The sequence below is a fragment of the Camponotus vicinus genome, unplaced genomic scaffold, assembly GCF_025532165.1.
Source record: "Camponotus vicinus isolate PSW18456_S1 unplaced genomic scaffold, iyCamVici1.0 SCAF_9, whole genome shotgun sequence".
Classification (NCBI taxonomy): Eukaryota; Metazoa; Arthropoda; class Insecta; order Hymenoptera; family Formicidae; genus Camponotus; species Camponotus vicinus.
The window spans coordinates 5,960,326-5,985,264 of NW_028141981.1; the positions used below are offsets into that span (position 1 = coordinate 5,960,326).

Genomic DNA, 24,939 nt, shown 5'->3' on the forward strand with positions numbered 1-24,939 from the left:
GTACTTGTTTCTTCTTTGTTCGTTGAAATGTCAAAATGGCCTCATATATATTTCTGATCTAAATACCGTGCGTATATTGAGCATTTTCTGGCTCTGACAACTATAAATTCTCTTGGACTAAATTACAGCGAACCGAGAACATTCAATTGGATTTCAATCAACTATTCAATATATTTCTCATCACAAGAGTCATCTTGAAAATTTAAAAATTTATCTCAGTTATATCTCTCCTTTTAATTCCGTAAAGATAATTGATTAAAAAATAGCTCTTTCCTCTTTCTCTTTCTCTCTCTCTCTCTATTTCTATCTCTTTGGGTAAGCTCATCATGCAAGTTATTGCTTATTATATAAATATATATATATTATGTCTAGCATATTCAATAATCATAATAAATTGCTTGACTAATTTGGAATTATTTTTTTAGCGAAAATATTTGTATGAATAAATAATAGCTAAAAATAAAAAGCAAATATAAATAATATAAAATTAGATTTTTTTAAGTAAATTTCAGTTAGATCTTGATTTTAATACAATAACTTTATCAAAAAAATTAACATTTATAAAAATATAGATTTTGTACGATTGTCATAAGATGAGTTTCAGAAATCGAAAACTTCGAATTTATATTTGAGAGTAGACCATACTCGTGGCTTGGAAGATCAATTAATTTTTGGCAAGAAAAGCACGTCATCAACGAAAAGTTATCAGAAAACGAGCGAGGCGATAAGCATTATCGACGATGTTTCGCGAACAAACGGATAACGAAAGAGTTGATTATAAAGACAAAGCCGACAGTCATGTGATAAATAATCATCGCAAGGCATGTGAAATCTCTCTCTGTACGCACGAGAGTGCAGACACCTAAGACACGTATAAACGGTTTTTACAATTTGCCAAAGTTTAGATTAAAGATTAGAAAACGATTTTTCAATTATGATTAAAATAATTATTTAAAAAATAATCTTATACATATATTTATATAAATTTGAAATTACAATATAATAATGCAATTCGAAAGGATTAATCATTGTAAGAAATACATAAGAAGGATAGACTAATTTTTATTTCTGGCGAGAGTTTATAATTATTATAATCACACATATAATAACTAAACATTAAATAATTATTATGATAAATTTGTATATAATTAATGCGACACATTTATAATGATGACTTTATTCACTCGATTATTCCAATAAGTATTACATTAATGTTGAATTTATTTTATTTGGGTAAAATATATTTGTGTTGTAGGAATTGAATTATTCTTATCCCGGATGGAAATATTCGGATAACGACAACGGGATGCAGAAAAGAAAAGAACTCTCTGAAATTACAGAAAACGAGGTGGAAGATGTGGAACGGGAAATTAATGAAGACGAGGAAAACGACGCAGATGCACAAAGCAAAAAGAAAGGAGGAAAAAACGAACAGAATGATGCGCAGATTGGTGAATGCGCAATTTGTCACATTATCATCAACGATATAAATTTCAGCGGAAGTTTCGCCGACTCCGAGCAAAATCCGAGTGAAAGCTATTTGTTATGTCAACATTGCGTACGAAAATTTTCCGTTCGATCAGGTCATTAAAAGATTCAATCATCTTTAGCCATCATTGTATTTAGTGGGTGGCTAAAAATAGTTTTGGAATTTTCAGAAAATTTATATATTTCCTTTTCATATTTTTGAACTTTTCAAAATCATACCTTTGCGAATATAGTCAAAATTGGTACTTTTTGCAGTCTAATATTTGTTTCTTCAAGAGAAATCAATGTTAAAAACTAGGGTAATTTTTTAAAAATCTTAGAACATTTTTAAAAGTCTTTAAATAAATAAACCAAGCATAATGGTAACAATAATTAATCGATAGAAATCGACCATCAAATATGCACCGATTAATTATCATTACAAGCTAATACATTTTTTTTTAAATATCTAAAAAAAAATATTTCATTTTCAATTTTCGTAGACGTAGAAAACTCTCAGTCTCGAAGATTGTATACAAGTTTCTCACAAAATAGAAATCACAATGATCGTGTATCCTCGAGAATGTACGATAGATCGATGCACTTGCAACCACCGTCTCATTTCGCATTGAAATTGCGTCGCAATCGGTGGGCCTGTAACTTGAATACAACAATGCTCGAGGCGACAGATGATGAATCGGATACGACCTCGTATGCAGTCGTTGATTATGATCGAGGCAATCCGCAGCAAGAAGAGCAAACAAAGAGCTATGAAAGACAGTGTCAACAGCAATATGGCTATCGCAACCTGACAACGATGAGGAGAAATGACACAATGGATCGATATGCCTCCGAGATTAAGGTCAAAAGTTCTTCTCTGGTATCCTCCGTCGAATGTTCTCGCAGACCCATACGTTGTCCGCGTCTTGACTGCTCGAAGAATGTGGCCTTTTTAGCGCTCACCCATCATTTCCTTTTCGATCATCCCGAAGTGCCGATCCTCAACGTCGATCCTGGCACCGAGAGTACGCTCATCGTCAGTTATGGAGCTCTCTCCTGCAATTCTAGTCGATGTCTAGCTCTCTTACTGGTATCCGGCAAGCTCTCGTTAGTATCTTTCACCATATATCATATGCATATTGCACACACAAAAATACGATGCAATATTTCGGCGATATTTCTTATAAAAATAATTTTCATGTAAAACAAACATCGAGATATATAAATAGAGTTTAATTTGATCGATTAGAGAAAAAAGGGATTTTGTGTGCAAATAATATGTTGAAATATCCAATTGATTCATACTAATTATATAAACAAGTCTTCTCATCTAATCGCAATTTCTATTACAATAAGAGATTCTACAGCGAAACTGTTCGGTGGTAATCAGATGAATCCCAAGTATCGAAATCGATTACCCTTACCGGTACTGGCTGCGCGCTTGCATAACAATCACAATTATGAGTGTTGCGAGGAGGTGCACGCCGGTGGAGAGGGCCAGTGTGAAAAGGATATGATAATTGCTTGGGTTGCAGGATTGGACGTCGGCGATACGGTTGACAGACTTCGGTGTAGTATCCAGGTATATTCAGCCGAATCAATTTGCGTGCATAAGACAAAGATGCACGAATGCTTAAAAAAGTGGGTAATGATATTTTACTATTCCCTAGGCTGTGGATAATATCGAGAACCGTGGATTCCGATCACTCACTTATACAGGACCCGTAACATCCTTGCGAGCCGCTCAATGTCCGCGCGATGTCTTTCTGGCTGGCGATTGTATAGTCCTCCATGAGGGACTGATCAGCCATATTACTTTTGGCTGTACTAGTCTTAATGTAAATGTTATTGTACACTAAACCCATGTTACATATTAACGCGTGAAGTATACATTTGTCCCTTAATTTGTAAGTATTATTTCTAAGAATGTGTATACCTATGGTAATAGCATAAAATTATAAGAAAAATGAGCTAATCAAATGAAAAGATTGAGTAGATTATATCCCGTATCCGCGCGAATTCTTATTCATCTTTTAAAAATATTCATTTTTTAGGTCTATCAATATTACATTTGTTTTTTATTTTACTTACTTGGGTTTTCTGGATGGAAAGTGAATATTTAAATAAAATATTAATTGTAGTTATTACTCGATCTTTACTTTGATGTACAATATAGAAACAGGAAGATAAAAAAAACATTATTGTCAACTTAAGTATAAAAGCAGGCTTTTCATCTTTAATTGTTCGAATCATAAGCTAGTCATGGCAGGAGGTCGTGCATACGCCTTGGGAATGAAACCGTATTTGCGAGTCTTCGGCGCATAAGCCCAAAGCCAGCCATCTACTGTTTGATTTCCCAGATCCGCATATATCCAATCGGCCCGTTTCACCGATAAATCATCTGGTGCCTGCGCCTTATAATCATAAAGCACCACTAATTCTGTGCCAGTTGTTTCATCCCGAAAATCTCGCGCTCCTTTTTGTTGTAGCGATTCTCCACCTCCCGTTATATTGCTTATCATACCTTTGCCTGTAAAATGTAAGTAATATTAATCAAAAAATTCAATAATTATATGGAAGATAAATTGATAACAAATAGAATTCTCGGAAATTTGAAAACTTCATCGAAGGCTGTTGTTAATACACATATACCTTTTTAGAATATAGTTTTACCAAGATTTATGAACAATTTGACAATTAAGTGGAGAGCCAACCTGGACTATGAGCCTCCGTGGACGCTGTATTCGTAGTGGCAGTAGTGGCAGTTGTGGTGGCAGTCGTATAAGAATGGAGAACATGACCCGGATAGACGAAACCGGATGGCACAAAACCCTCGTTACCATCACAATGTCGCAGCACCCAAAACCAATCCGGATCATCGCGATTTAACACTGTCACGAACTCGCCTCTTTCAACACTGACGTCATTCTCATCCCGCGCCACAAATGTATAAAGGACAATATACCTTCCAGCTGATGGATCCTATCAGATGCATGAGATTACAGTAAGAAATTTTTGCGTTCTCGTCAAATAAGATTTAATGATTATCACAAAAAATATCTAATTTATAATTTAATGATTATTACAAAAAATATTTAATTTATAATTACCATTTCATTAAACTATCAAAATTTTATAAATTAAACATAGTTTTAATATTGGAGAAAACATTTTTTATAAATTTTATTAGAGATTAAAAATTTAATAGCCGGCAGAATATTAAATTAAGTGAGGGACAGTCATATATAGTCAGTCAAATAGTACCTTGAAGAAGGGATGTACATCTGGCTGAGATGATATAGTCTGTATGGAATTCTGAGATTGCGTGATGTTGGAACGATTGACGTTGAGATCCGCGGTAGTAATATTATTCCGCGTGTAACTTTCGCAATCTGATGCTGACCCGGTATCAGTCTGTTGCGTCTCTTGCAAACGGCCCGTGCTAAGAAGATCACAATCGTTCTCGGTGGATCGTGGCAGCTTTTTTTTCACATTATTGGCTAGTGTCAATTCCGCCAGCTGCGACGTGTACGGTGCACAATACGAATGTGGCACGAAACCTTCCATGCGCGTATCGGCCGCTATTACATACACCCAATCGTTTTCCCTGTAAAGCACATTCACTACCTGAAACGCAAAAGAACTGATATACATTGGGTACAATCTCTTCTTAATGAATATCATTTTCTATTATATATTTTTTAGAGATTTTAGGAAGAGTAAAATTAGGTAAAAGCAACACTTTTATACATATTATAAAAATTATAAGATAAAAATGATATGCCATATAATATATGATTTGTAATGTAATCTAAAAGTAATGTAAAAGAGAATTTTCAGAGAAAAATTTTGTGAATTAATCACTGACCTGTCCCCTTTTGACTTGAAGTTCGTCGTCGACGCAAGGAGTAAAATCATGCACAATGACCATTTTGCTGTCTGGAGAAAGTCCATTCTCCTTTTCAATACCGACTCTTACGAGAGTCTCGATACTCGCACTTCCAGTTATTCTTCCAGGAGGCAATGATACTCTATTACTCAAACCAAGTCCTGTGCCTCCTGTTCCAACACAGTCTTTCTCCAAGTTAAAGTTATGTGCTCCAGCTATTTCACAATTAAAGATTACAATAAATAAATTTTGCACATAGACGGACTTAAGAGATTTAATTTAAAAAATATTCTCTTCTTTTTCGATAAGATAAACAAATTTTAAATATTTTGCAATAAAAATATATTTCCGAAATAAAAACTAAAAAAATGATTTCTAAAATAAGTCTTTTAAAATGATAAAAATTAATTTAAAAAATTTTCAAAAAATGTATTTTAAAAATGATAATCATCATTTGTTCAAAAAATGTATTTTAAAAATGATAATCATCATTTTTATAAAATACATTTTTTGAAAATAATTATCATGTTATTATCACATTAATATGTGATAGTAATTAATTTAAAATTAATATTCTTATGTTCTTTAATGTTTTAATATTTTGTATTTTAGAAGAAAATCACAAGTTGTGTGTGCTTGAACTCAGCTTGGGTATCTTCTTGAAGAATTTGAGCTAGAAGCTGCATAACCGGTCTCGAGCAACAGGTGATCGAGAGAGCCGAATATGACAACTGGCCCTTGCGCGATCAAACTGCCGCTAATATACGATATTCCTTTTCTCTCTTCCTGTATTCTTTACTTACGTTTTTTCTTTTTTCCGCGACGTATGCGTACGGGACATAGAAAGGCCATTCTGTGTTATTTGTTCTCGGAGTTCACTCCCTCTGAAATATCGTACATTTCCAGCGCGACACGTTCAACAGGTTCAGCTCAGGTTCAATTACCTGTCTATCGTGATCCAGACGTCGCGACGCGCGCAAAGCAATCCGTTTTCACCGTCTTATTACACAGGATATTGCACGGGAGATGGAATTATAGATAAAATACTGTATGAGAAAAATCGTTCGGGTTGAGAAATGAAGCCTGATCGTGCGAAAACACACCTCTTGTTATGACGAGCGGATGCGTTCATCGACGCTCTCTCGTCTCTCTCTCTCTTTCTCTCTCTCTTGAATCCTCGGGCAGGGCTAGATAGGACTGGACAGGACCCTACAGACTATAGACATGATCACAAATTAATCCTGCACACGGCAGGTAGAGAGCGCTACGGGATATACGTGAGATATCGCGAAGTAACAGACGGTCCGGAGTTCGGAGCAATTTAGATTCCGTTAAATTTTCATGACTCAAATAAATTTAATATTGCATTCCACGAAAGGAATGGAATATATCTATATATAAGAAAAAAAGATACAAGCAAAAATGAGTCAAAGTTAATTTATATAACTGAAAAATATAATATATATCGAGGATGTCATAACAGAAGGGCGTATCCCTAATTTTAAAAATAATGAGCGATTAAGATATTATATATTTTTTTAAAATAAAATATTAAATAAGATATTAGTATTTTACTAAAATGCCTTCTTATTCAAAAACATATAAAAATTGTATTCTTACCTAGGTAACAGAATGACGTCAAATGACATTATTATGAAATCATAGTACGTCATTAAGACATCTTTAGACGTCATCTTGCTACCTGGGTATGTATAAAATTCGAATTTTAAGATAAAAATCAGGCTTAAATCCCTGTATGTGTAAACGTGCGATATTTTACTATCTCTGAAAAGAAAGTTTATATGAAAGTGAAATATAAATATATATAATTATATATAAAAAATATCTCCCCATATATATATATATTTTTTTTTCTCATATATAATCTCTGTCTGTATGTATAGAGAAAGTAATAAGAATAATTGAAAATTAATTAGAAAAATAATTTTCGCAGTTTTTTTTAAATATATAATAATCATACATAATTTTTTTTATAATATATAATTATACATATATTAAGAAGTGAGATAAAATCTCAAACTTTCGATTTAGATATCTTCTGAATAATAAAATTATTGTTTAAAACTGAAATTTAAAACATCTCTCTCTAAAACACACATATTTTTACAAATAATATATATATATAAATAACGAATATATTTATTCAGTCTTTCTTTTCCAGTTAAATATATCTAAATATTATATTTTAAGAAAGAAATTCTTCATCTAATCAAATAGAACTTGAGAGAAATTCGGGCGTAAATTTGTAGTAGAGTTAAACATGCGTAAATTTTTAAAAGATCATTTACACGAAATGAGATGTATACAAACCTTGCTTGAAATTTGGTTTTATTGTATTCAATTAATATAAACGACGGTAGTATATTCGTTCTTGCCTATATAACAGAGCTCTCCTGACTTACGCTTAACAATTGCGGGTATTACTTGGTTTCACTTATTTTCTTTCAGGAAAATACTCGTATATGTATATACAATTATATCGTAAAATTGTGCCGAATATTTAGTATTCGTAGATTGCAGATCTATTTAGGTACCATTAACGTTAACTTTGGTTAATATATGAGACCGTAGAAATCCTTCTATATATATTTGTATGCTTCAGGCGTACAGAATTCACGAGAGTTTAACGAAGAATTAAACGTATATGTGTATATGTATGTATGTACGTGTGTTATGTCGCATGTGTATATGTGTCCAATAGGTAGAAAATCGATTCGGTACAAAATCGTCTCTACTTTTTGAATAATAGAGCGCAATTATACATCCACGACGAAGATGAAACTTTGAGAACGAGCGGACCGCTTTTATAAATCGAGTTTTATTATATTATCGCTGGGAAAATTTATCGCTGTGGTGTAGATACGATCTCGATGGATAAGATCTCGTATATATGCCACGAAAAAGAAAAATGTGACATATATATATATATATATATATATATATATATATATATATATATATTAATTCGTGCCTTCGCAATCCATGATTATGAAGGCGTAGAACACTTCAAAGAGAAGCGATCGATCGATTTCTCTTCGTTTCTTCTTCTCTCCCTCGTGCGAAGGAAAATTTACAAAATTCGAGAGAACAAGAGGTCAGACTTTGTACTTTCGTATTGCACTTTGTCATGTAGTTCAATGACATGCTGAAGTTCTTAAGAATAAATCCTAACGCAGTCACGAGAGACTCTCCTATTCTAATGTTCGATTATAATTTTTTCGCGCAATAAAATAAATAAGAGCGTAATTTGAAAAAATAAACAATTGCATACAAAAGAGTTTTATTATTTTCTCACTTTCGAACTCGCACAACGCATTCTCGCACGGCGCGTTTTACTAAAGAATTTTCACTACACGCAACTTTGTTTTATCATTAAATAAATTCCCGCTAACAATTTCAGATACAACAACATTTCACCTAACGATACAAAAATCGTCTACGACGTCTTAAAAGATGGCTAAACAATCTCAAAAATTTTAAAATCCTAGAGAGAATGTTTAAACAATGTCTCAAAAATTTAAGACATTTAAAGAATATCTAAAAAGTTATCTATATAAAAGGCGCTTAGAAAATTTTATAACACCTGAAAGATAGCTAAATGACACTTTTAAAAAATTTAAGATGCCGAAGATACTTATTCGCTGCCGGACACCAGGTCACCCATATCTTCAAAATGTTTTATAAAACCTATGTAATAATCAAAATAAATATTTCATATGTACATTATACAAAAATATCAATAAATTTTATTAAAAAATTTTTTCTAATTATCATGTATAAATGGTATTTTTTTAAAGAACAAAATATATGTATAAGAAAACATTTTACACACAAAATATATATATATATATGTATATATATATATATATATATATATATATATATATATATATATACATATATATATATATATTTTGTGTGTAAAATGTATAGTAATGTGTTAAGTATATATATATATATATATATATATATATATATATATATATATATATATATATACTTAAAATCTATTATATGATTTTTTATTCTACAACAGATATATATAAAAAAAATTTATTATAGATCAAAATTGTACGTGTATGTATGTGTGACCTAATATCCACCATGCGAACAGCTATTACACGTCCACTATCCGAAGGTTAATCTCTTGAAGAGAACGTTTTTTAGGAATGTCTAAAAGACATTTAAATAAATTTCAGATGCTCGTAAAGATGTTCTTGCGACATTTCTCAAATATTTGTGAAATCTAGATAGTTTTATGCGAATTATAGAATATATAAGAACATGCGGGATTATTTTTCTAGTTGCGCTTGAGTAGAATATAAGATTTTGAAAATTTCGAATCTCATTACATGTTTTACAGACTATTGCCGATTATAAATCACTATTTGTCGCTAATAGAATTTTCGCGAAATTGCAGTTGCGATACGACAATGTGTCGCGGAGCAAAGTTCCCTTCTTTCTGCTACATGGCCGCACTATGACATCCGCACATTGTCTGTTTACTTTGTTATCGCACAAAAACGCTCGCGAGATTATTTTCTAATATATATGCCTTATCGTCTATTCAAGTAGCTTATTTTTCTCTTCTCGGCATGTGCGTGTACGCGTGTGCGTGCATCGTCCATATCGAATGGCGCGTTCTCGCTTTTATGACTTTCTTGTTTTCATAATACGTCAAAACTGAAATGGCACAATACATATGTATATGTATATCACACGGTTTGCAAGTATGAATATTTTAATGATAATAGTATCGTCGATGATACGTGCGTCATTGTGTATCAAAGATTGGACGAAAATCTGCGCGATTTCCTTCATGTGTTGCAAAATGAATTTTTTAGATAAAAGAATCAACAGAGAGAGAGAGAGAGAAATATATACATAGTATATATAAGAAACGAGTACACGCACATGCATGCACACGTATAGGTCGTATCAGCTAGCATTTACAATGTGTTTCGAAAGTCAGACTAAACATATAATAACAACAGAGATAATATTAGCGAAGCACACGATAAAAATCATTTCCGACGTCTGATCTCGCAGGCTCGCTAGTTAAATGAGCGTCAGGAATATTTCAACACAGTGTTTGTGTCATAATTATATTAAGCATAACATATATATCTCGGATATCGTGTGATTTAAGTAATAGTTTGCTTCTTTTTTTTTCTCTCTTTATAGTGAAATCAGGCATCGTATGTACTCCATTTTTTTATTTTTTTGTCAATATATATTTTCATTTCGAAATTAAAATACATCATCTCTCTCATCCGCAAAATTGAAATACATCTAAAGTCATGGCAGTTACATGATTTGTCGAAACTGTTTATTATTATTATTTTTTTTTATACATAGACTTCAAATGTATTTGAAACCGAACTGTATATATAGTTATTAGATATTATGAATATTCTTTACGCGCGTTACATCCTAGGTAACTATGATAAACTTGAATGTATTTATATGTATGTACGCGTGATTATGAAAAACATAGACTATTACATCTTTTACCTTAGGTGGGATGCTTACATTACTGTTTAACATTACAATGTAATGTATCTTATGTATATTGACCGAATGTTACATAGGGCATATATATATATATATATATATATATATATATATATATATGCATAAAATATTCTATATATTCTACATCATCGATTACTTCATACATCAGCTTTACATTAACAAATTGCTTTGAAAACCTCCCATTCACTTTATCAATATATCAGAATCGAGTAGCCGCAGTAATTTTTTTTTTGTAAGTATGGAAATGCGAAATTTTTCGCTGTAAAGTTTTTTCTTTGTCCACGATTTGAAGAATTACTGGCACTGTTGCTATATTAAAACAAAAAAAAAAATAAAAAGGCAAAAATACAAACATATATATGTATGATAAGAGATCTTCGAAACAGTCTCGACATATACGCATATATTTTCAATACATAATCTTCAGCATTGTTTTGCTACACAATAGAAATATAACGCAAGTGATGATTTATATTATTATAACTATCGCTGTCTGCGAAGATATGTATGCATATAGACGTTATCTGTTATACAATCCTGGCTCTCAGTTTCTTGCATATCCTGCACTTGGGTTATCTTGGAAAATTTCAGTAGGTAAGATCAAGATTAGATCTCTCAAAATTCCCAAAGTATATATATACTGAGCGAATGAAAACACAACGAAAAAAGGTGTAAAAATAAATTTATTTTATGTATCTTTATTTTATTTCACTTTATAAATCAAACATATTTGCATTCATGTTAAAAAACAGATGTTTTCCATTTTTTAATGACGAGAATTTACATTTGTTAATCATTCGCTCATGTACATATTCACTTTTACAAATACATTCACATAATAATAAATTTAAATCGGAGATTGTATCACACATATCACTGGGAACTCCGTCACGTATCTCGGTACAAAAATATCCAAGCGGCGAAAGAAAAATATAGCGTAGCATAGTAAAAGAAAGACAAGGGGATAAAAGGCAAACGTTTCTATCACACATTATCGATTGTACGTGTAATAAATGAAAACAGAGTCCATAATATAAAAGTCACTCTCTTACATATGTCATACATACATACATACATACATATACGTATATATATATATATATATATATATATATATATATATATATATAGTATATATATTTCTATATCTACATCTTTTTTTACATGTGCCTATACATATCTTGCTTATTTGTTCATGCTTTAATATATGTACCTCGTATGAATATATTAAAAAAATCTATTTCTCTTTATATTGTGGCGTGTTTAATATAACTTAATACACAAATATTCGCGCGCGCGTGGGTGTGTGTGTATGGAGTATTTTCTCATGCAGGAAAAATAATTTTTGTATTTTTTTTCTTCTTTTCTTATATTTTTAATTGACTCGACAATCAACTCGAATCCATATAGAAATAAAAATCCATACAGAAATAATAAAAAAAAGTAATTAATTCAACATAATTTAACATTCGGTCTCTGCTAAAACTTGAGAGATAATCAGAAATTACAGCCAACTGATGTAGCGTCTCTTTCCTTCTTCATAAAATATCTTCTTCCCTTATTTAATTTATCATGTTAATAAATGTGAAAACGCTATCTTCCAATACATTCAACATTTTCTGTATATCTCTCTGTCGCTCTTTCACAGTAGGACCATTAATATATTAAATAACTAAAGTGATATGTGCCAACAATAATATACAAAATAAATATAAATATGTATATATACATATAAAGGATGTGGATTTCCCAGCTGCAAAACTTAGTAAAAATATTAAATATTAATAACAAAACACATTGCAGTCAACAGAAATTATATACAGTACGTGTCCACACGTACGATTTAATTAATTATGCTCTTATCTGTAATATATAGGCTGAAGCACCTAAGAGAATCTGAAATTGAAATATATACTTAAAATATATCTCTATTACTTTTGAGAACTCAAAAAAAATTATAAAGAGAAAAATGTTTGCTTTAGAAGAATATATAATACTAATACATTTTTAATCATTATATCGCGGCTGCAAAATAGATTTTATAAAAAATATCTTCATGGAATTATCTGAAGATAATAATACATAGCTGAATTTTTCGTTTTTTGGCAACTTTATTACAAATAAATAAATAAAAAAAATATATATATAATATATATTTTATATATATGTATAATAAGAAATGTATAAAAATGTATAAAAAAAAGTATAATAAATATGTATAATAAAAAATATATATAATTGTTTTAAAAAGATATTTTTAAAATTATTAGTTTTCAAAAATAACTTAAAAATAGCTTAACAAAAAAAATTAGATATTTCGCAAAATATAATCTTAAGAAAAAAAAATTGTTATTGTATTATTTATCTGTTTAAAGTAAATTTATATCTCTTTAAAAACTTTTGCATTCTTAAATATAACAGAGATATTTCAGATTCTAATGTTAGACATCTCATCCTGTATATTCTGAAAAGAAACATATAAATTTTTTTAAAAAATTTAGAATATTTTTGAAAAAAAAGAAAAAAAAACAATATAAAAAACCACGATCGTCGACGATCCATTACATAATAATAACCTTATAAATCATCACTGTGTTCTCCTTCAGACCATTAATAAATTAAACAATTTCATAACTACTTAAATGATTGGAAATGCAAAAACAATTGAATACATTATTATCAACAATGATTCAAATTATGGTCCTACTGTATGTATCAAATAAATAATTTCGAAATATCCAAATTTTTTCTTATTGACATTATTAGGCTTGGACCGAGCTTTTCCTTCGAATAAAAAAGCAGATCCCTCTTACATACACAAATCACAAGATTATAATCGTAGCGATTCGTAACATGTATATAACATTCTGAGTAAATTACAATGTAGTACGAGCTGCTGGAACACACCTAGGTTTCTGCTTATCGCATATCTAGAATAATAATATAGCACCTAGGTTTTTTGTACTTTAGCATTATTTCGTCATGATAATTAATATATAATTAATTATAAACATATACAATGCCACAATGTATTTACATTATGCGATCAAATGACTACCAAGACGTGAATGGAAAGCAATCTAAATTCATTCTCACTAGAGATCCTCCCTCCTCTTTTTCTTTCTCTCTCTTTTATTCCCTGCATATATATATATATATATATATATATATATATATATATATATATATATATATATATATATATATATATATATATATGTATTCAGGGATCAAAATTATGATCTCGTAAAAATCTCTTTACACTTCATATATATTTAATATACGCGAAATATCTCATCGTAATACCTATTAAATGTAATAGTTTAATTGGCGCGGTATATTCCCTTAAATGTACTCTCTTCTGTTTCGTTATAATACAATATTTACAATATTCGACTTTAATCAAAAAATCGATTAATAAAAGTATATTTAACATGGCTATCCAATTCGTGGTATCGGTTTACCACACTTCCCATCGGGAGTATCACTTTCTAATCCGTTAACTTATGATTGAAAAATAAAAGAAATTAACGGAGCAGCACACGTTTGTCATCACGACTATAAATTTAACATAGTGAAATTTACTCGAAAAGTATTTTTTTCGTTCTCCGCGAAACGCTAAAATGCAAACAAGAAGTGCATCTATCACATACATAATTATTAATATAGAATCAAATATAAAGTTATCTTTGCCGATAATAATCGATCGATTTAAATTTTGTGAATACAAAGTGCAAAGATTCTATTAACCTGATGGTTTAAGTTGGATAGCACGTGTGATTTACTTATAAAACTGTTTTACTAATAAAAAGTTCGAATTAACTGCGATAACGATTAAAGGCTCGTCGCATATCACATAAATCTAGACAATTTTTCGTTTCATTTAGAATCATCGTATATATACAGTCTTCTCCACAATTCGTGTTTACAAATTTCATAGCGTTATTTCTTGATGAAAAATGAATCAAAAAGTTCTAAATTATTTTTTCTGACGAATTATTTTTACATAATGAAAAAATAAAAATCAAATAAAATTCACTTAAGTAGTACCATTTGTTAGACGGATGATGTCCGTGAACCGCGCACCTTGATAACATGCATGATGACTACACAATGACATGTGATTGGATCTGCTTTATTTAGTAATTCCTCTTTAATCATTGCAGAAAAAAAAGAAAGGACTCTTTAATTCATTTTTTACCAAAAAATAATGCTATTGGTAAACAAAAATTATGAGAGACTCTATATTACACAACATATACACACCTAATGTATTCTAAATTCAGTGCATGCTTATTCGGATAAGCGTCATAATCGCGGTAATCGCTGAGCAGTTGTATATATTAAATAATTTTCGCATGTGTTATCCTAATCACTGATTCGACTCGTTATTAGTCACTAGCACATTAGCAGGCTCAGACTCTTTATTATTTGATGGTAAATCTGTAGCGTCGGTTTCCTCACTGCAGCCCTCAGTGCTGTCAGCCGCGCTAGCATGTGGCACCATTGCCGAAGCATCCTCCTTATCTCGATTCTTATCAACTTCCACGACGGCCGTGGATTGTTGCTGCTGCTGTTGCTGTAACTTGTGCATGTGTAGTTGACTACGTAACTTCGAGATCTCGTGCGCGTCCGACTGTCGATGACGTCGCAGCTGCGCATTTTCCGATGCTACGCGACGCGCCAACTCTATTATATCCTGCGGCACATTTAATACCCTCAATCGTTCCTCAAGATCAGCCGCCGCGGTACCATCCGAATCGGAATCGCTTTCCGATGGTGAAGAAGTGCCGACCTCGGAAGAGGCTGCCAGTGGAAGAGGCTCTACGGTTACTGTGGACGATGTTACTGCTGCACTACTCTCTTCTTCCTCGCCCTCTTTCTCCTTTTTCTCCTTCTCCGGTAGTACAGTTTCCTTTTGACTTACATCGGACATGTAATATATGGGATAAGAATCGACAGCCGCAGCTTGATTCGGCGATGTTTTTTCCAATTTCACATCGGCAGACAGCAATTCTTGTTTCTCGCTCGTAGGACTCGTCGAACGATGACTGTGATGACGATGCTCGTGAGGATGCCGTCGTTGTTGATGAACGGAAGAGAGAGGCGATATCTGACCTATCTGAGTGGGCGTCGATATAGGCGCTAATGCCACGTTAGGCTGGAAGTGCGGCTCGAAACGCTCGCATTCCGAAAGTGGGATGACTCGTTCGGGATGCTGCAGTACAGGTGGACCTCGACTGAGATATGCAGGCAGCAAGGATGAACTAGCAACAAAGAAACGATACAATTGTTATTTGTCCGAAGGCAAAGCAAATGTACGCAGTGCTATGTGTAACAATTATGATACTCACTTGTCTCTGTGTTTGCAATTGCTTGCAGAATTCCAAGGCCGAAAAGCGGACGCGCCCCTAGCAGCGAGCTCAAAAACTGCCCATTGCATTTGTAAATATGGATCAGCTGCAGTAGCTAGTTGGGACATAGGATGGTACATTCCTAATCCATTGCCGTTATAAATTCCAGCACAGTCATCCTTCCCTGTGTCTTTCTTTGTGCGTTTGGCTAATCTTTCATGTTCGTGTCGCAGCTAAAACAAATATGCACATTCTTTTTAGACACATCTGTTGTTAAATTTTATTTCAAATACTATTAAGCACTATCATATAGCTTTGTGACATGTTAATTTTGGTCTAATATTTAAAGAAAATTTATTAATAGGAATACCTCTAGTTTTCGCTTGGAGTTTTCGTTTAGCACAAAATGCCTCTCTTTCAGCTCACGAAAGAGAATAAGCGATTTGTTGTAATTTTTTTGATCACGACAGAGCAACAAATACGACCGCCAGTTTGCCGAATCGAAACCCCAGTGACAGGTACGGTTCTCCAAAGACCTATGAGCGTGTCTCACGAAGCGCTGCGGAGAGAACTGGTAGCCGCACTCGAGGCACTCGATGCACACAGAATCATCCGTTTCGAACAGTTCGGCATCAAAGATACCTTTACACTTGCCAAAACACTCATGGTACACCTTGAACTTGACAATCATCTCCTCGTCCTCGTTTTTCCCGCACGTTTTCTTATCGAAACAGTCCTGCATCTGGCCGATCTGAACAGGATCGCAGGATTCCGTTCGCAACAGCAGAGCACTAACAAGCCTCTCGGCGTCGGTCTGAGTAATCAGACCGCAAGACGGGGCGCTCCTCGGCAAAATAGTGGAATCCTTGAGCTCCTCCAGCTGATCCCGGGTGCAACGCGAGCAGTAGATCTGCAGCTCGTCGCACACCTGATTGATCTGCGGCAGCGAGAACTCTCGCAGCACCGTGTTGAGTATCTGCGGTAAACATAACCTCCTCTCGCCACCTACCACGAAGCACGATATCCTCTCGCCTTCGAGGATCGTCTCGCATCTCTCGGAGCAGCTCTGATCAGGCGCCGTCAATATCGGTATCTGGAACTCGAGCTCGCGCTTCTCGCCCTTCAGATGCTCCACCACCGCGGGACGATCCTCGTCCGAGTCCTCCAACGATCGAGGGATCTTGCTGGCGGATGACAGTGGAACGGGCGTCACTGGACGCTGCGCCTCCTTCTCGACATCCTTCTCGGGCACCTGCGACTCCCCGGGCGACTCCAAGGCGCAGTTGGTCGCCGGACGACTGACGGGTGGTGAGAAGCACGAGGTTGCCGATTGTTGCTCGTGTAACAAGACCTTACAGTCCATGCCCAGCAGGGCCGAGCTCGGACCCTGCAGGCTCTTCACAGCTGACAGCTGATAGGTCTTGAGAACGGTCTTTAACTGCGGACTGTACGATTGACCAGTGTTGCCGGGCAGTAATGTCTCCATTATTACTGCGCGCGTGTCGTCGTCGGTATCCCGGGAAATGTATCCCCCCCTCCTCCCCTTTTCCTCCCGGGGAAGAGGGTGACGACCGAAGAACGTATCGCCCGCCGCTCTCTAACGTACGCTCTCGCCGTGCTCGGCGAGTCTCCTCACATCCGTCTCGCGATTACGTATATTAAATACACGATGTATATACACTTTATGTCATATACTTCGCTATTTCCAGAAGAAGTTTATGTCACAGACACCAAAAGTACGGTTGAACCGAGCATTAGAACGATTGGCATGGCTCGCCCTCCTCGCAATTTCACTCCCATGTCACTCGGGGGCCCCCGAGTAGCGGTGTTACAATCGTCGCGATGATCTTCGTCGTCGTGACACGCACTTCGCGTTTTTCGCGCTCGTTCGCGGGTCATCGACTCGCGCGACCGATTCGCGAGACAAGACCGGGTCCATCTCCGAATGAGGTTTTTAACCCGCGCGCATTACGAGAGATTCTCCTCGCGCTCTCTTTCTCTCTCTCTCTCTCTCTTTCGCTCACTCGCTCGTCCGACACGAGAGACCGAGTTACACGCGTATAACCCGTTCGCGCGTTCTTCCTTTCTTCCTCCCTACGTTCGTCCCCTTCGCCGATGCATCGCGTCGCCGATGAAGACAACGATGCGACTACCGTCGCGATCTCGCGACGCCACCACCACTTGCCCCGCGTACATCGTAAAGTCGCTCGTTATCCGTTTCCTTCTTTCCCTTTGTTTACGATATATCTCTCTCCGTCTCTCTCTCTCTCTCTCTCTTTCTCGCGCGCGCGCTTTCACAGGTATAAAACCGCGTTATGCGAATGTCGCGCACATATACACACATACACACACACATACGCGAGCGCGCGCGCGTACAGCGTGCGTCTCCTCTCTGCGAGTCTCCTTTTTCGCGAGTTCCCTTCAATTCCGTCGCAAGCTCCCTCCTTGTTCCTTGCTCCTGCCCTCCTCTTCCTCTCCTCTTTCTCCGCCCCTTCTCTTCCTTTTTCTCTTCCTCTTCCTCCTCCTCCTCTTCTTCCTCCACCTCCTATGGCAGCGACAGCGGTTTTCAACACGGTGTTCTCGTAGCCGCGAATTCGATGCGCGACGATGGCAGGGACTCGAGGCGCACAGTCACGGCGGACCGACGATCCATAATGGACCGAGACCGAGAGACTCTTATAGTCTTATCGAACGCAATCGACAGCCAACGGAATAACACATGTCCTTATACACGTACATCTATTTATTTTTCGCACTCGATTGCACGCGCGCGCACATTTTCTATTTATCACATCGCCCTTCCTTCCCACTCGTCACTGCATCGCAGCGCACCGTCGTCGCGGACGGCGCATCTTATGACTGTCCCGTTGGCGACGTCCCCACCGTCGCGTCATCACCGGAACGTCGTCCCCGTCCTCGTCCTCGTCCTCCTCGTCGTCGACGTCGTCGTCGTTGTTGCCGACGATCGGGGTTATCGGGAGCCCGCGCCGCCGCGAATAACACCACCTCCGCGCGCCAATAACAAGGGAGAGGATGTCTCTCTCGGCGATGATACATCCGACACGTCCAGCGAATATTATCGCGTCACTGGAGCGCGACCACCAGCGCGACTACCATCGTCAAGCGAGTAATTTACCCGTCGGCACGTCGCGACGCAATGGCGTATCGATCGCGGCGACGGCGGCGACGACGGCGGCGACGGCGGCAGCGGCGGCGGCGGCGGCAGCGACAGCGACAGCGATCACGGCGGCGGTGGTAGTGGTAACGGACCGCGTACTGACGAGCGAGTTTGGACGAGACGACCGATATCGGACACTTGCGAGAGGACGCGTATTTCTCGGAGCGGCGCGAGAGCCGCTGATAACGATGCGTGCTCCGATTCTAGGGTCGACGATGCAAGGGCGAGAATGGACCATCCACCGATTATGTCAATTTTCTGTCGCGAAAAAAAAAATATATTTATATTTATTTATTTTTTACCTTTCTCGATTTCCTCGATTGTGCATAGACGCTACGAGCAATGGATCTTCGCGATATATACGTACCTATGCGTTTCACGCAAGTTTCTTCTCACCCCTCGCGCTCTCGTGCACGACGACCTGTAGTGTAGATGTTTGTTGCTCTTGCTCCATCCTTTTCCCTCGCATTTCCGCCTTACCGAGTCCTTTTTGCTCTCGTGCGCGAGCGGAGGAGTCCTGAATCTTTTAGCTCCTTTCTTCCTTCTTTCTCTCTCTCTCTCTCTCTCTTTCTCTTTCTCTCGATGTGTTGACCGTGTAGAAACCAGAATCGGAGCCCTTGAGAGAGCGAGACTAGTTTCGCTCATGCAAAACTCCTTTTCTCTCTCTCTTTCTCTCCGCTTGAAATGAAACGTGCTCGAGTGCGCGCAGTATTTGGCTAACTCGCGATGGCATGCATTGCGCGTATGTGTGTGTATACGCACGTTAGCGTACTGTCAGCGCGAGCTTTTTGCGCGACCGTGTATATGTGCGCATGTTACAGCCCGCTGTGTGAATTCCCAACCAGCTGTTATATATCATGTGTCGAGAAATTACGCATAGACCGATTGCACTTTCTTCTCAGCGTATATTTTATTCGACGCGCATCCCCCTTTGATTTTCAATGGCAAATATATTTTAGCAATCGAACCTTATGATAAAATTCTACTCGTGGAAAATGTGTATATCGAGGATTAATTAAAGAACAAGGATTCGTTATTTATTCGTGTTAGATAAATTTATCTTTCAAACAAAAATCGGAACAGATCCCTCTCTCGGATGTTTGTTTTCGATTTTTAATCTTCGATAAACAATCTGAAAAATCGTGTTTAACTTTTCGACACGTTCCGCGTTGTATGCGTTACATGCATGTATCAAGCGCGTTATCCGCGATCGTGTGCGCGCGCGCGCGCGCGAGCTTTCCGCGCGCTCCTGTCATAATGTGCGTGCGGAGCTCGCTCAGCCGCGCACGCACGCACGCACACACACACATACACACACGTGCTCGTACGTGTGTCCACGTCCGCTTAATGGTAAAAAAATCACCGTAAACTCCGTATGCCTGTCTCGTTCCCCTCTATAAGCATCGCGGCTACTCCTCCCTTTCCCCCTCCACCTTCTCGCGACAATCGGCCACCTACTGCGCACCGCCACGCCTGTGTCGCAAACAGTGCCGAATTAAGTAAACACAAGTGATGTCACTATAGAATCCGCTCATCTTCCATTATCTCAGAGTTGATTGTGTTTTTATAATTTCCTTGACTTTAACACGATATTTTTCTTTTAAATGTACTATAATATATACAGGATATATTAATTGATTCGCATACCCATCATCCAGTAAGCGAAATGTGCGCAGATACATGCCAACAGATTGGCAACAGATTTATTCGGAAATTGCTAACAAATTGGCATCAACTGCCCACGCAGCAGATGTAGATTTTGAGAATATTCCAAGAATATCGTATAAAAGTATATTGCATATTCTAGGAACATTTAAGGTAAAATGCCATCAGATTGGCAATAGATTTGAAAACTAATAATATTTATAAAGCTTAATATGTGATTTGATTTCAATAAATTATATCAATGATTATAGATATACGATTTTTCTTTCGTAGTAGCATAGTAGAAAAAAGTCGAAAAGTTCTCATTTCATAAAGATGTTAGTCTATACTTAGCAGACGCGAATTAATTAATACTCTGCATATAAATGAGTTGCATAAATCTAATATTCATATAAAAAAGTAGACGTCTGCCTGGAGCTGTAAATATTTCAATACGACTCTGCTCCCTCTTTGAATTCTACTCGGTTTAATTCTGAATGTAACGATAAGAGACAACGAAAAGAGAAAAAAAATACAAGCGTTAAACTAGGATCTCGCTAGAGTTCTTCGATACCTATACTTACAATATATATTTATATACAGAGTACAACACGCAAGAAAATAAAGTAAATAATCGTAAAATAATTTTACTTAAACTAGAGATCTATGCGCGTTTTTACGATGAAAAAATCTTGACTACGTTCCTGTATAGTCTCTATCTCTATCTCTCTGTCGCTCTAGAGGAACAGGTGTGTATACCACACGTGTGTATACATACACAGTCGTATACACGCAGAGGCCACAATGCGCATAGCTCGGTTACGACGCGCTGTCGACCAGTCGACCGCGGCGGCACGCGCATTCACGTGAATCGGACGCTGCCGCCGTCTAGTTATGTGGCCTTCCCGTCAAAATAGCTTGCGTATCTCTCCCTCTCTCTGTGCGTCGCGCACTCACTCCACGCGCTACACATACACACGTACACGTGTGTATATGCGCGTGAAACGACGAGCGCGCAAAATACAACATGCTCATGTTCCATCGTTGCCATCTTGCGTTCATTGTCAGGGCGAAGTATCGCGGGACTCCAATGACGTTTGATAACGCGCTCCTCTTCATCTTTGCTCCTCTTCAAAATGGATAGACAGAGTCGTGATGACTCGTACATACAAAAATGTTTCGAAGAAATTAGTCTGAAAATTACATTGAAATTATATATGAATTATATATAGAAATTATTTAGAATCGCGCAAATATTTTGCCACTTTCTGAAAATGTTAAAATTATGAAATTAAATAAAATAATAATACACAATTTTTCTGTATAATAGAGAATATAAATAATGTATTCTAAAGAATTACGCATTTTATAAAAATTGTATTTATTATTATCATTTATCTCTAACACTTCAAATATGTGAAATCGAATAATGTATTTACAATAGGTTGCTAATATCAATATATAAGTAGTTATAAAATAAAAAAAATTAAGTATCTATTAATTTAACTTATGCTTTATTTTATTATTTTTAATAATTATTTTATTTTGTCTTTTTTTGCCGTCTTACTTTTCTTTTTTTTCTTTTGCATTTTTTTATGTTTCTCCTCCTTTTTGTCCTTTGATTTAGATTTCTTTCCCTTTTGTTTACTTTTCTTTCTTGCTGAAATTTCATCTTCTGACGATGATGAGGAAGAATCCGTTGTTGTAGAACTAGACGATGAAGTAGATTTATCGGAACCGGAGAGTTCATCCTCTTGAGTATTTAATGCTGGTACGGCAGTTGGCTTTGAACGGGACTTCAAGTGTTCTCTTAAGTCATCTGTCAAACCACCTAAACCAATAGAAGTAAAAAAGTTGATTGCAAAACGTGTATTTTTTGGATCATCTCTGGGAAATAATCCTTCGAATACTTCTTGCAGTGTCGGATCTTTGACTCGTTCGTTCAGTTTCACTAGACCCATGTACTCTGAGAGTTCTTGAAACAGAATCTTAATAAATATTCTGTTGGAACTAGTGGTGTCTTCCTCGTTCAATTTTATACACGCCAGTACGCTCCACGAGATGGAATCCGTGAATAGTAAATGGGCAAAAAATTTCGATACATTCCGCAATTTGTTGGTATCGAGGCGATGTATTGTGTGATAGGAATCTTTAAAGATTTGCTCAAACGGTGTCACGTACATCTTATTGATGGCGCAAAACCGACCGGCTAAGAGACCAAAGAACTTCTCGTACGTTCGCATCTCGGCGCAGCAGTCCAAGAACATGTGACATAGTTCAATCTCCTGTCCAGGTTTCAGTTGCATTTTCATCAACTTGTGTGCACATTCTTCGAAGTCGAGCGAGGAATGTATTGTCAAATATATAGTTCGACGAAGCGCAGTCAGATTAGTTTCCGTGTTGTCAAATATTACATCTTTCTTTCCTTCAGTTTGTTCCGCACTACTATCCTCGTCCGAACTCTCCTCTTCTTCATTCTCGCCATTGTCCTCCGAATCACTGATGTCTGAACCAAGAATCTCTTTACATAATTGCTTATACTTCTCCTCACTTTCAAGATAGGTTGCGTCAAACTTGAACACATTTAATATATCTTGCATATCCATCTCGTCATCTAATCTTATCAAATGGGTGATTTGATCTTCCTCTTCCACAAGATCCAATTCTTGAGGAACAGCTTCATGATCCTTAAATCCATCCTTTCTAATTTGAAACATAACTTCTATCATATATTGAACTCGTTTATCCAATTGTCCTTCGTGCAGTATGTTTCTCAACATCTCAAAGATGGCTTCCACACCTCTTCGTGAAACCTCTGTCAGCTTCATGCCACATTCCTTCAAGAATGCTATAGCTACTTCAACAGAATCATCTGTTGGTGTTTCCAATAACAGAGTCAAAATTTCTAAAGCGATAATTTCATAGGCTACACGTTGATTAACCAAGTGTGCTATAAATGTACCTGAGGATATACACAAAGGTTTATCATTTCTTTTAAATCCACGTTTAAATTGCAAAACGAGACGTGTGAGTACCAATTCACCTATATTAGGGAACTTGGAATTGATTATAGCTGTCAGTGCTGCATAAACTGGAGTGAATGTTGGAGAAGCGGCTTGTGCTTGAATAATAGACCGTGTTAACAAACCTCTGCCACGAACAATGTTCTCACGCAACAATTCCCTTGTTATAATTCCTATATTACTAGTGTTAATCTTATTGATATATCCATGGATAGACTTCTTTAGTGCTTCCCATGCGATGCGTTGATAAGCTGCTCCAGACTTATCAGTTATCTCTGCTTGGAGCATACGCAATTTAGCAGGTGGAATATATGCACCTCCTGTCTTTGAAGTCAAAAGATCCACCGTACGCTTCTGTCGGACTTCCTCTAAATTCTCTTGCGTTTTATCCGGTTCTCCATAATACCTGCTTCCTACCTCTTCTTCCGGCAAATCTTGCTTCCTGCCCCTTTCGCCATTATCCTTATGATCGTCATCGTACCTAAGATTTTTGTGATCATCGCGTCTGATACGTCGGTGATCATCATCACGTCTAGAACTTCGATGATTACCGTCCCGTCTGGAGCTCCTGTGATCATCGCGCCTGGAACTGCTGTAGTCATCGTTGTGTCTAGATTCTCTACGATTGTCATCGCGTTTGTGATCTCTCCGCTTGCGATAGCGTTCCTCGTCCTCCTCTTCGTTTCGTTTTGATCTCTTCATATTTCTCCTTGTGTATATAACCTCACGCTCATACTCGCTTGTGCTTCGTTTTTAGACTGCTTTAAGGCCACGTGAAAATGTTTTACTCGTAATCATAAAGCCATAAAGCAAATCGACCAATCACAG

General features: G+C 36.4%; 4 protein-coding genes across 10 annotated transcripts; 1 reads left to right on the forward strand and 3 right to left on the reverse strand.

The window, feature by feature from the left end:
* The first annotated feature begins 6 nt into the window (after positions 1–6).
* On the forward strand, positions 7–3,453 carry LOC145977066 (uncharacterized). 5 transcript variants are annotated; one of them, XM_083108723.1, is made up of 6 exons: positions 7–315; positions 594–821; positions 1,256–1,583; positions 1,971–2,574; positions 2,824–3,049; positions 3,138–3,453. In XM_083108723.1, the coding sequence occupies exons 2-6, from the start codon at positions 741–743 to the stop codon at positions 3,324–3,326; spliced, it is 1,428 nt and encodes a 475-aa protein (XP_082964849.1). In that variant the 5' UTR covers positions 7–315; positions 594–740; the 3' UTR covers positions 3,327–3,453. The 5 variants fall into 5 exon arrangements, with proteins under 5 accessions (XP_082964849.1, XP_082964850.1, XP_082964852.1 ...); XM_083108724.1 differs by having other exon boundaries at positions 605–821; XM_083108726.1 differs by having other exon boundaries at positions 639–821.
* A 149-nt stretch (positions 3,454–3,602) lies between these two features.
* Positions 3,603–6,593, reverse strand: LOC145977067 (SH3 domain-containing protein Dlish-like). Of its 3 annotated transcripts, XM_083108730.1 has the most exons (6): positions 6,460–6,593; positions 6,160–6,355; positions 5,336–5,571; positions 4,732–5,094; positions 4,182–4,449; positions 3,603–3,997 (listed from the first exon to the last, which is right to left on the reverse strand). In XM_083108730.1, exons 2-6 carry the CDS (start codon positions 6,206–6,208, stop codon positions 3,717–3,719), a joined length of 1,197 nt encoding a protein of 398 aa, XP_082964856.1. In that variant the 5' UTR covers positions 6,209–6,355; positions 6,460–6,593; the 3' UTR covers positions 3,603–3,716. The 3 variants fall into 3 exon arrangements, with proteins under 3 accessions (XP_082964856.1, XP_082964855.1, XP_082964857.1); XM_083108729.1 differs by having other exon boundaries at positions 6,160–6,575; XM_083108731.1 differs by having other exon boundaries at positions 6,301–6,574.
* Positions 6,594–10,374: 3,781 nt separating this feature from the next.
* LOC145977062 (ski oncogene-like) lies at positions 10,375–18,502 on the reverse strand. Its single transcript, XM_083108719.1, has 3 exons — positions 16,637–18,502; positions 16,267–16,499; positions 10,375–16,179 (listed from the first exon to the last, which is right to left on the reverse strand). Exons 1-3 carry the CDS (start codon positions 17,750–17,752, stop codon positions 15,285–15,287), a joined length of 2,244 nt encoding a protein of 747 aa, XP_082964845.1. The 5' UTR covers positions 17,753–18,502; the 3' UTR covers positions 10,375–15,284.
* A 2,629-nt stretch (positions 18,503–21,131) lies between these two features.
* Positions 21,132–24,902, reverse strand: Ncm (pre-mRNA-splicing factor nucampholin). Its single transcript, XM_083108720.1, has one exon. The coding sequence runs from the start codon at positions 24,811–24,813 to the stop codon at positions 22,624–22,626; it is 2,190 nt and encodes a 729-aa protein (XP_082964846.1). The 5' UTR covers positions 24,814–24,902; the 3' UTR covers positions 21,132–22,623.
* Positions 24,903–24,939: the final 37 nt, after the last annotated feature.